At 51.3% G+C, this 12,618-nt stretch overlaps 1 protein-coding gene across 1 annotated transcript; it reads left to right on the forward strand.

Annotated features, from left to right (window-relative positions):
• The first annotated feature begins 1,060 nt into the window (after window positions 1–1,060).
• Window positions 1,061–7,786, forward strand: LOC129400133 (uncharacterized). The gene is made up of 3 exons (XM_055123454.1): window positions 1,061–1,265; window positions 3,209–3,379; window positions 6,399–7,786. The coding sequence occupies exons 2-3, from the start codon at window positions 3,337–3,339 to the stop codon at window positions 7,037–7,039; spliced, it is 684 nt and encodes a 227-aa protein (XP_054979429.1). The 5' UTR covers window positions 1,061–1,265; window positions 3,209–3,336; the 3' UTR covers window positions 7,040–7,786.
• Window positions 7,787–12,618: the final 4,832 nt, after the last annotated feature.

The raw sequence follows: 12,618 nt of genomic DNA on the forward strand, positions 1-12,618 counted from the left end.
CAGCCCCATTGTCGGTGATTTGAATGCCAAGATAGGACCAAGAAGGTCGCATGAAGAACTCCACATTGGGACCCATGGCCTAGAACAGAACAAACAGGGTTAGATACTGTCTGAGTTCATCATTTCGACCAAGACCATCCATGGTAACTCACAGTTCCAGAAGGCCGAATCTAAACGTTGGACATGGGAGTCTCCTGGTTGACAGTTCCACAATGAAATTGACCATATCATATTAAATCGAAGGTTTTGCTTGATCAATGTCGCTGTTTTCCCAAAATTCCAAATGGGATCGGACCACCATCTCCTTCATGCAAAATTCTACTTCACAGAGTGGGGAGAAAGGACTGTAAAGTTTAAGTTTAAGAAGAGAACTTCCAGAAAGACTACCGACTGGAAGCTCTTTGGCACTATTGCGGCAACATGGGAAGATGCCGTCATTGACAACATTGATGAGGAATACGATCGACTGGTTCAGCACCTCCATGACTCCACGATGAATGCCAAGAGTGGGAAAGCCACAAACAGAGGCCAGTCTTCGGAAACTCTCGAGCTCATTGGCCAACGTGGTTTGGCACAAGCCTCAGGCAATCACAAGCTAATGTCCGAGCTCACAAAGCTGTGCAGAGAAGGGATAAAGGAAGACCTCAAAGAGAGAAGAGCAGCAGTGTTTGCCGATGCAGCAGAAGCTGGGAAAAGTATTAGAAACGCTTCCCTATCCTTTGCTAACTACAAGACCAAGATGACTGCCCTCCAATGTCCTGATGGATCTATCACATCTTCCAGAAGGGCAATGGAGAGGATTATTCACAACATCTACTCAGATCTCTTGGACAGCCACGTCCACCTGCCCATGTACCAAATTCTGCAGGATGGATATATCATTTCCTGTAGGGAGCCAGAGCACATTGCGCATGCGTGGCGGCCATGACAGAATGACCTCATATGGGGTGATTGGCGAGACCCAATAGATGAGCACCACGTCAGAGGCGGGGCAACCAGGCTATATAAGGACTGCCGTTACCCGGGTTGTGGTTCTTTCTCTTCGTGAGTTAACTAAATAAACGGTTGCAGAAGGATCCTCAACCCGTGTCGTCTCACTCTTTGCTGGCGAAGGGAAATCGCGACGCGGGCAACGAACAACTGGTGCCGAAACCCGGGAAATCCATCTTGCACCGCGAGGAAGAACCCCTCCTCTTGGAGGGAGGATTCAGAACTGCAGGGACGACTGCTCGGAGAGGCGTGCTGCGGACCACTGCCCAGTGTTGGTAAGAAAAGAATGCCCGTTTCCTGGTGGTGGGGAGCACTCTTTGTCCTCCTTATTTGGATTTGCCTTCTCTTTTGCTCTTGTGTCTTTACTATGGGCACTGAGGCGATTTGGAAGATGGTTCAAAATTGTTTGGAGGATGAGGCATGCTCCATAGTGGTCAGGGAAGGCCGGCAGGTGTTGGAAAAGGTCCAAGACAGTTTGTCAGAAACCGAGCGATCAGAAGGGCTGGGCGCGCGTATGAAAATACCCAGCAATAAGGAAAAAGGACTGCCCGGTGGGGGCAAGAAGTTAGAAGGGAGAGGGGAAATAAATAAGGAAAAAGGACTACCCGGTGGGGGCAAGAAGCTAGAAGGGAAAGGGGAAATAAATGAAACAAATGACCCTCCCGCTGCTTGTGCACCTCGATCCGCCTCGGACGAGGCCGGGGACTTGTACCCCAGGCGTGACGTGGCTGCAATCAGCTTAGACCTTAGACATAGACCTAGACATAGCCCCTCGGAGGATTCCTCCCTTAGTTCCGAAGAGGAGGATTTATTACAGCGAAAAGCGGCCCGTTATGAAGCAACTAGGTACCATCCTCTGGAGTCTCAGGCTCGCGGTGAGAGGGGCTCGACACGCCCCTCGCCTTCCGCTCCTCCCCCTCCACCCTATCATGATCCTCCCTTGGACAAGGCACGTCCATCTCGTACTTCCCTGTTTCCTGATAATCTGCGCAGGCAGATGCGATTAGCTTTCCCCGTCTTTGAGGGGGATGGGGACGAGCGCGTTTACGCCCAGGTGGAGTTTGCTCAGATTAAGGAGCTAGCGGAGGCGGTCAGGAAGTACAGAACAAATGCCAACTACACCATTTCCCTGCTTGACAGGCTAGCGCGGGATCGAATGACCCCCAGGGATTGGCAGGACGTGGCCAAAGCCACGCTACCCAATAACGGGAAATTTCTAGAGTGGAAGGCCCTCTGGTATGATGCAGCTCAGGATCAGGCTCGCCTTAACCGCAACGCCCGCGATGCCACGCAGCATGCGTGGACCAGTGACATGCTTACTGGCCAGGGCGTCCATGCAGAGAATCAGATTAACTTACCCTGGGGGATATATCCCCAGATATCCTTGCTTGCCATAAAAGCCTGGAAAGGCCTTTCCGTAAAAGGTGAGACAGGTAACCAACTCACAAAGGTCATTCAGGGGCCTCAGGAACCCTTCTCTGATTTTGTTGCAGGCATGACGGAGGTGGCGAGTCGCATTTTTGGTGACTCGGACGCAGCGACCCCCCTTATCGAGCAGCTCATTTTTGAACAAGCGACTCAGGAATGCAGGAATGCCATAGCCCCGAGGAAGGCTAAGGGCTTGCAGGATTGGCTTAAAGTCTGCCGCGAGCTCGGGGGCCCCCTCTCCAACGCTGGCCTAGCGGCCGCCATTCTCTGCTCGCAGCGGCAGCGAAGCTCGGATCCCTCCTGGGACCGCACCTGTTTTAATTGTGGGAAGCGAGGACACGTTAAGCGTGACTGCAGGGCGCCGCGGGCGACCCCCTCTCTGTGTCAGCGCTGCAAGAAGGGCAATCACCCCGCCGACCGTTGTCGGTCCGTCCGTGACAATACGGGGCGGCTCCTCCCACCTCTAATCTCGGAGGAGCCAAAAAACGGGAGGCGAGGCCCATGGTCTCAGGGCCTGAACAAGTATGGGACCAGGTTCGTTCGGGAGGCTCAGGAACAGCAACCCAGTGCAGAGTCACCCAACTGGACCTCCGTGTCACCTCCTCCCTCACCATAACCCCTGATTCAGGAGTCCAGCCTGTTCCGGTAGCACCCGTGCAAGAAGCCCCTCCTGGATGCATTGGCCTTTTAGTGGGAAGGACAACCCTCGCAAAGCTGGGTCTTATAGTTTACCCAGGTACACTAGATGTCAGAAAACCGAGCATTCAGGTTTTATGCTCCTGCCCGACAGGCACCTTTGTAATTAAGGAAGGGGACCGTGTCGCGCAGGTGCTCCTCTTCCCGGCTGGTTTTGAGGACCCTAAACGGAGAGGCCCCTTGGAAATCCCCGCCACGAATCCTGTGCAAGCTTACCTAGTCATGGACCTGGCCAAGAGACCTAAACTGACCCTTTCCATTCAGGGTAAGCGTTTTGAGGGCATTATGGACACCGGCGCTGACCGGAGTATCATCTCCTCGCACTGGTGGCCTAAGGGCTGGCCGGTGGCTGAGTCTGAGCATGAGCTTCAGGGTCTAGGTTATACCCAATGCCCTTCCATGAGCACCCAGGTCCTCACCTGGCGTACTGATGAAGGGAGCAAGGGTTCCTTCACCCCATATGTCCTGCCTCTCCCAGTTAACCTTTGGGGCAGGGATGTCTTAACAGCCTTAGGCATAGTCTTAACCGATCAGTACTCCCCTCAGGCACGTAAAATGATGCAGGGCATGGGGTACATACCAGGAGAAGGGCTAGGAAAGAGTTCCAGTGGCATCACAGAGCCTATCACTGCGGAGGGAAATCAAGGCAAAACGGGGCTGGGTTTTTGATCAGGGCCACTGGGGCGGAGCTACCCATTCCCTGGACCACGAGATCCCCGGTCTGGGTGCCTCAGTGGCCCCTGCCCCTAGATAAGCTCCAAGCATTAACAACTATTGTGGCAGAACAAGTGAAAAAAGGATGCGTTGAGCCCTCCACTTCCCCGTGGAATACCCCAGTTTTTGTCATTAAAAAACGATCAGGCACCTGGAGACTTTTGCACGATCTTCGCGCAATTAATGCCCAAATGGAACTCTTAGGCCCTGTACAGCGGGGCCTCCCCTTGCTTTCTGCCTTGCCCGCTAATTGGTATCTCTATATTATTGATATTAAGGATTGCTTTTTCTCCATTCCTTTGCACCCTGCGGATCGCCCCCGCTTTTCATTTACTGTTCCTGAACTTAATCATAAGGGTCCTGACTCTCGATATCAATGGAGAGTTTTACCCCAGGGCATGGCTAATAGCCCCACTATATGCCAGCTATATGTCCAGCGAGCCCTGCGACCACTTAGAAAGCAGTTCCCTCAACTTTATGTTATACATTATATGGATGATATTTTGTTAGCATTTCATAATAAGGATACCCTGCAGGAGGCCTTCAAGGTCCTCAGAGATGCCTTTGACGAATGGAACTTACAATTGGCCCCGGAGAAGGTGCAATTTTCTGATACTGGCTCCTTTCTGGGAACCACTATCTACCCAAAGTACATCATGCCTCAAAGGATTCAGTTACAGGCGCGAGATCTGCGCACACTCAATGATTTTCAGAAGCTATTAGGGAACATTAACTGGCTGCGCCCCTCCTTGGGGGTCCCTTCTGGGGATATGGCCCCTCTATTTAAAATATTGGAGGGGGACCCCGCCCTGGACTCCCCCAGGGAACTAACGCCCGAGGGGCGGGTGGCACTACAGAAAATTGAGCAAGCGATTAGTAAAGCCCAGCTGTCCAGGATAGACTATCATCATCCCTGGCAATTATGTATTTTTCCTACTCGAGGCACTCCCACAGCTGCTCTGTGGCAGGATGGCCCCCTTCTTTGGATCCATCCACATGCATCCCCTGCAAAAAGTATTGTTTCCTACCCTGCTGCTGTGGCTGATTTGGCTCTAAAGGGACTTCAGCGCTCTTTGGAACATTTTGGGCTCCACCCGGCCAAGTTAATTATTCCCTATACTCTGCAACAGCGTCAGGTTCTGGCGGCCGAACATGACTCATGGGCCATATTGTCCGTGGTCTTCAACGGGGACATTGATAATCATTTCCCACAACATCCCCTGGCCCACTTTGCCACCTTACATCCTTTGATTTTCCCCAAAGTTACAGTAAAGCGCCCTGTCCCTGGGGCCACCACTGTCTATACTGATGGCTCTAAAACAGGCATTGGGGCGTACTTGGCCAAAGGACAGGTGGTTCGTAGGAACTACGGCCCGCGCTCACCACAGGTGGTCGAGTGCAAGATTGTAGCAGAAGTCCTTAAACGCTTCCCGGAGCCTTTGAATCTGGTGTCTGACTCCATTTATGTGGTAAATGCCCTTGAAGTCCTTGAGACTGCTGGCGTTATAAGGGGCAGAGGCCCCGTGTCCCAGATTTTTCAGGAAATCCAGCGCAGCCTTTTGCAGCGCTGCAACCCAATTTTTGTGACGCACATTCGCGCTCACAGTCACCTCCCCGGCCCTATGGCGTTGGGCAACGCTCTTGTAGACGAGGCTACCCGCCCACTGGCCTTACTAGCTGAGCCGATCCAACAGGCGAAAGACTTCCACGAGAAGTTTCATGTTACAGCTGGAACTCTGAAGCACAGGTTCCAGATTACTCGCCAACAGGCTCGGGACATCGTGACTGGGTGTAAAGACTGTGTCCAGTATCTCCCTGCATGGGCTGTTGGGGTTAACCCGCGGGGCCTGCGACCCCTCCACCTCTGGCAGATGGATGTCACCCACGTCCCCAGCTTGGGTAAGGCTCAGTTTGTGCATGTTTCTATTGACACCTGCTCAGGCGTTCTTATGGCCACGCCCCTGGGTGGGGAGAAGGCCACTCATGTTATCCAGCACTGCCTGGAGGCCTGGAGCGCCTGGGGCAAGCCTCAGGTCTTGAAGACTGATAATGGACCGGCCTATTCCTCCCAAAAATTCCTGCTATTCTGTGCTCAGATGCAGGTAACCCACGTTACGGGCATTCCTTATAACCCACAGGGCCAAGCCATGGTTGAACGAGCACATAGGACCCTGAAGTCTTACTTACAAAAACAGAGAGGGGGATGGGAGGACGTAGGGTCCCCCAGAAGTGCTCTCGCACTTACTCTTTTTGTGCTCAATTATCTGATTTTGGATGACTCAGGGAATTCGGCTGCAGACCGCCATGTGGCCCCTCCCCGCACTCCACCTCTGCTGGTTAAGTGGAAGGACACTATTGATAATACCTGGAAGGGTCCTGACCCTGCCCTGATCAAATCGAGAGGCGCGGTGTGCGTCTTTCCACAAGAAGCCGCGCAGCCTTTCTGGGTCCCTGAAAGATTGACGCGGGCCCTGAAACAGGCTACCCCGACTGAGGAGGCGGTTGACACCGAGTCCGCAGAATGCTCCAGGGTGAACCCCTGAGAGGGATTCTCTCTTTTCTTCTTACAGAGAACATGCGGCTCGTCGTCCGGTGCCGACCCTGCGGGTTTGCAATGATGATCCTGCTGCTGACTGTGCAACCGACGGAGGCCGGATTGGGCCGGCCGGCTGACCCTACACGCCTCCTACAACAGCTGTATGGGACCCCGTGCAACTGTCAGGGAGGACAATCTTCGGTGACCCCAACGAGCTACACGCAAACCGTGGACTGTGGGACTCTGACTATATATCTCGCCACGCGGCCCAGTGCTCGGGGCGGGCTAACCCAGTTTTGGCAGTGCGTGCCCAAGCCTACTTTTATAAATAAGGGGGATCCCTGTCCTCAAAACTGTCAAGTGGTAGACCAGATAAATGCCATGTGTTATACCAGCTATTCTGAATGTACCCTAGGAGGAAAGAGGTATTTTACTGCAAAGCCCCATATGTCCTACGAGGGAACGCTCGGGGGTGACTGGTCAGTCGTCCCCTCCAGCAGAGGGAACCCTAAGTATGCTGCTGCCTCATGCACGGCCCCAGTGGGCAAAGATGCCTGCTGGCCCACGCGTGCCCCCTTGCATGTCACTGACGGGGGTCCCTCCGATGTGGTTCGGGAAAGGGAGGTGGGACAGCAGATTCAGCAACTGATTTTGGCTCTCTATCCCCAAATTTAATACGCAATGCGGAGAGTGTACCATGACGTGGAAACCGCTTGATGCTATGTTGGTTGATTGCATTTCTGATTTTTTTGATGGTTGTATTTTTGATTGTTGTTTTGATTATTTGCTTTTACCTGTGTTATAGCTGACTGCTGCCTGGTGCCCCAATCCTCTGACGGGGGCTCGGACTCGTTGGGCTCCCGCTATCCCCCTCTATCTTGCGCTCATGGCTCCTGCTCTGGGAGCAGCCCTTGCACGCTCGGAGCCACAAGGGCTCATTGCACGAGTACGGGTGCTCCCGAGTATTCTCCCTGAGAAGGGTGTCAGGCCGGAGAGCACTGCACTGAGTTGGCCCCCGACTCAGGGTGGCGAGCCACTTGCATAGGACCGCCGTCGGATTTTGCCCTGCCTGGAAGTGAGGACGGTGGGACAGGTGGAGCCTTGGCGCGACCTGATGGGGACGTGCGGAGGCCTCCTCAGTCCCTTGTAATACAGGCAGTGGTGACCACCACCCCCTTCTACCAACAGGATGGCTCCATAAATAAAGACATAAGGGGGAGATGTAGGGAGCCAGAGCACATTGCGCATGAGTGGCGGCCATGACAGAATGACCTCATATGGGGTGATTGGCAAGAGCCAATAGATGAGCACCACGTCAGAGGCGGGGCAACCAGGCTATATAAGGACTGCCGTTACCCGGGTTGTGGTTCTTTCTCTTCGTGAGTTAACTAAATAAATGGTTGCAGAAGGATCCTCAACCCGTGTCGTCTCACTCTTTGCTGGCGAAGGGAAATCGCGACGCGGGCAACGAACAATTTCCAACACCCTCCCTTCCGAAATCTGACACGCCATTTCATCGGTAAAGACGTGTACAGCACCTAGTCCAGACAAGGTCAGACCCGAACACCTGAAATACTTGCTGCCAGTACTCGTCAATACACTGGCTTGGCTCTTCACATGATACCTTTCCATATGCAAAGTTCCATCCCACTAGAAAACCAGCAGGACCGTTCTGTTGTAAAAAAAAGGGAGACATCCACAACATCAGCAACTATCGCCCAATCTGCCTGTTGTCCGTTGTCTACAAATTGTTCACTCGAGTCATCTTGAATAGAATAGGCAGAACACTAGATGAAGGACAGCCATTCGAGCAAGCCGGGTTCCAAAAAGGATTCAGCACAATTGACCATATCCACACTGTGACCAAGCTCATTTAAGTTTCGTGAGAGTTCAAGATGCTGCTCTGTCTAATGTTCATCAATTTAAAGAAGGCCTTTGATTCTGTTGAGACTGAAGCAGTCATCAAAGCCCTAGTCAAACAAGGCCTTCAAACTCAGTACATCAAGGTCCTCCACGAGCTGTTTTACAGATTCACCGCCAGGATATCATGATTCTACAAGGAATTGATCATTGATATAAAGAGATAAGTTAGGCAGGGTGAAACCATTTCACCGAAACTCTTCAGTGCCACCCTCAAGAACGTCATGAAACGACTGGAATGGGAAGTAATGGGAGTGAAGATAGATGGTTGGCAACTACACCACTTCTGCTTCACTGATGACATTGTTCTCATAACACCAAACATTAGCCAAGCGGCACAAATGCTTGGCTGACTTCGACCACAAGTGTGGAAAGGTGAATCTCATCAAGACAATGTTCGTGAAAAACAAACTAGTCCCTGATATTCCATTTGCTCTCAATGAAACAAACATCTCCTAATGCAGCAGCTATGTGTACCTGAGTCGAGAACTCAACATGAGGAACGATTTGGCGCCAGAACTGCGCAGGAGGAAGAGAGCAGTGTGGAACGCCTTCAAAAGTGTTGAAGAAGTGGTTAAGAGGATGAAGAATCTCCGAATCCAGGCACATCTTTCGACTCCATCGTTCTTCCTGTACTAACATACGCCTCAGAGACCTGGGCCCTATGAAAACAGGATGAGAACACTATTTGGGTATCCCAAAGAGGAATTAAAAGAGCTATGCTTGGGATATCACATTTGACTCAAATGAGAGAAGGAATCCGGAGTTCTGACCTCCTTCAATGATCAAGATTCAGGGACACTGTCTTGTTTGCCAAAGCATTGAAAATCAGATGGACCGGACACATAATGCAATTTAGAGATGACCGCTGGACTAGAGCTTTTACCGACTGGATTCCACAGGACGTCCAAAGACTGCGTGGCTGCCCACCTGCGAAATGGTCAGACTTCTTCGTCAAAACCCTGAATGAACGGTTTGAGGCTCTTCATGTTCCTGGAGCGAGCATATACCACTGGGCTACACTAGCATGTGACAGGACAAATAGAGACGCTACTGGTGCCCGTTCGAGCAAAAGATCAACAAGATGACAAGTGATAGTGACAGTGACACTTCATGTATAAGTGACATCAGATCTGTATTTCTTGTCCTTTCTTCGTTTATTTCATTTTAGCATGCTGTCCTCCAGGTCCATCCACATTATAGCAAGAGGAAAAAAATTCATCTTTTCTTATAGTTAGTAGTTTCCTATTGTGTATGTATACCATAACTTCATCTACTCGAATACTATTTGTTATTTAGGTGGCTTTTATATCTTGGCTATCGTACTTAACAGTTAAGGAACATAGGTGTGTATAGATTTTTTTGAGTTAATGTTTTGTTTTCTTGGGATAGATGCCTAACAGAATAATTGAGAGATCTATAGGAGCTCGATTTTGTTATTATTTTTGGACCACACTTGGTAGTTCTTAGGAGCCTGATAGTTCTTACTCCTGGGGCCATATGGGATGTTGGGATGGAACTCAGGCTTGCTGTGTGCTAGGCAAGTGCCTCACCAGCATTACATTCTCTCCAGTTCCTGGAATTCTAATTTTTTTGTTTTCCACATCCAGCAATGCTCAGAGCTTACTCCTGGCTTTGCACCCGGGAATTACTCTTGCTTGAGATCCTCTGTGATGCTGGACAGTGAACCTGGGTCAGCCACGTGCAAGGCAAGTATCCTACTTGCTGTACTATTGCTCTGGCTCCATCAGTTCTTGATTTTTTGAGAAGTCCCAGTACTGTCCATGAGGGCTAAAGCACATGGCATTCCCATCAACTGTGAAGGAGAGTTCCTTGTTTAAGCACATCCCTGCCAACACTTGTTATCTTTCTGATATGTGCCATTGCCTATCTAATTGTCACTTTGATTTTCATGTTCCTGTAATAAGTGAAGATAAAATGTTGAATCACAATAAAATTGTTTCAATCAATTTAAATTTCTGTGGCTTGCAAGTATTTCTGCCCATTTCTGTGGACTAACTGGCAGGTTTGAAGAGGCAGCCCTTCGTCCCTAGGGGACATGTGTGAGGCTGTAGTTGGCAGCATTTGGAAGAAGGAGCCCAGTGTTATTCATGCAGGAACTTTGCTGTGTCATGGCCCTCATGCCTCAGCTTCAGCACCCACTCCTTCCCTCTTGTCTGGGTGTTGTGCAGGGGATTGCTTGGATTTGGAATTGCAAGTGCAATTGCAAGTACAAATTGGAATTTGCAATTGCTTTGGAATTGCAAAGTCGGGGGTCAGTAGCCCTCTCCTTCTGCCTTGCTGCCTGCTGTGGCCAGTCCCCCCGATACGTAGTAGAGTCAAGGGTGAGATTGTCAGACACGGCAAGTCTGGTCTCGGTTCCACGTCAGTGACCTAAAGTCCTTGAGGATGGGCTGGGCACTGGCACTAGATTCCTAATCCTCAGATGATGCTACAACCACCAACGTGTGGCTACGGTCGAGAACCCCTGGCCTGGAAACTATCCCGGGACCCCTGGTCTTGTGTTTCCAGAATGGAATCCTGGAGTATTGATCTTCCCTTTTCCCTGAGCTCAGCAGTCACTTCCTTGTGCTGTCGCTGTTATTCTTTTGTTTGTCCTTCTGGAGCAGATGCTGACCCACCCACCCCCAGCCCCAGCCTCTGGAGATGTAAGCATGCCTCCACCAGGAGCAAAGCGCAGCTGTGTCCCATGGGGAGCTCAGATACTCATCCAGGTACTGCTAACCACACGGCCAATAAGACAACGGTGACTGTGACTTTGTGTTATGGATTGCAATCACTAAGAAACCCTCCAGGAAGGGAGCAGAGAGGTAGGACAACGGCGTGTGGGCCTTTGCCTGGGTTTGATCCTTTGCACCCCATATTGTCCCCATATTGCTCAGGGATCAGGAGTGATCTTTGAGTACAAACACAGTCAGGGGTAAGCCCTGAGCGCCACCAGTGTGACCCCAAAACTACCCCCCAGGGGAAGAGAGAGGGAGGGGGAGGAGGACAGAGAGAGGGACAGAGGGAGAGAGAGAGAGAGGAGAGAGAGGGGAGAGAGAGAGAAGAGAGAGGGATGGGGGGGAGAGGGGTCAGTCTGCCAGGGCAGGTGTTTCTGCAGTCCCACTGTCTAGGTGTCCAGCTGTGGGAGGTCAGGCTCCGGAGGGCTGGCCTTGCTCTGTGCCCTGTTGAAGCAGGGACTGACCAGAGATGAAAAGTCTGGGTGAGGGCAAGGCTAGAGGCCTGCTTAAGTGGTGATTAGGAAAAGTTTAAAAACAGAGATGAGAACATCTTACTGCATAATTCCTGAGGTGACTCATACACTTAGTGAGGCCAGGGTTAGCATGGAAAAATCAGCTGGGCTATAAAATTTGGGTGTTTTCCTGAGTTCCTTCTGAAATAAATTAATAATAAGGTGACTTATAAATGTTTAATAGTCTATTCGAGTTTTTTCTTTTTTGGATGAAAATCAACATCCTTTGGTAATTGCATTTGAAAGTTGCAAATAATCTCTGACCCCGCGCTTTTCAATCTAACCTATGTAAATTACCTCTTCAGAAAAGCATTTATTTAGAGGGAAAGGCTTGGCAGGAAATCCGAACAGCAAAGCCATCCAATTCTGGAGGTCATTTTGCACTGATGGTGTGAGGACCGCACAGTGATCCCAGAAGAGGCCGGAGCGGATGCTGACATTCCCCAGGTGAAGATTGTCTCCAGGCTGGTCCCTGGCCACTTCCTTCCTGCCCAGGAGAGCAGCTGCCAAGTCCCACACCTGCCTCAGAGCACTCAGAGCCTCTTCGCTACCGCCCCCCTTTCCGGGATCTTTTGTACCTGGGGCGGCCTACGGGCCCAGAGCCCACCTTCTAGTGCATTTGTTCTCCCTCTGTGCTGGCAGGAAGATGACCCAGAGCTAGCTCAGAGGTTGGGACTGGGGTCACGGGCCTGTCAGGCTGTGAGGAGCAGCTGGGACTCAGGCTTTGACTCACAGACTCACCAGAACACACACAGGTGCCACGAGGTAAGCCAGCTTGTCTCCTCATTGTTGTCTGTGGTTCTAACCCAACCTCATCCCTGGGGAGCTCCCTGGTTGCTTCTCTGGGGTCCAGAATCAACACACGTGAAGAGGAAGGAAGGAAACAGATGGGCAGGCCAGGAGCCAGCGGTAGTCTGGCAAAGGCCACGTGAGGTTCCCAAAGGTCCCTTTAACAGTACCTGGAGACAGGTATAGTTTGGGGTGGAGCACTGACAATCAGAGCATCTTCTGGACATGCCCCTGCAATCGAAGGCTTGTCCATCCCTACAGGCATCCACCATTGTCTCGGTGGCTAGTG

Source organism: Sorex araneus, chromosome X (assembly GCF_027595985.1).
Source record: "Sorex araneus isolate mSorAra2 chromosome X, mSorAra2.pri, whole genome shotgun sequence".
Lineage (NCBI taxonomy): Eukaryota > Metazoa > Chordata > Mammalia > Eulipotyphla > Soricidae > Sorex > Sorex araneus.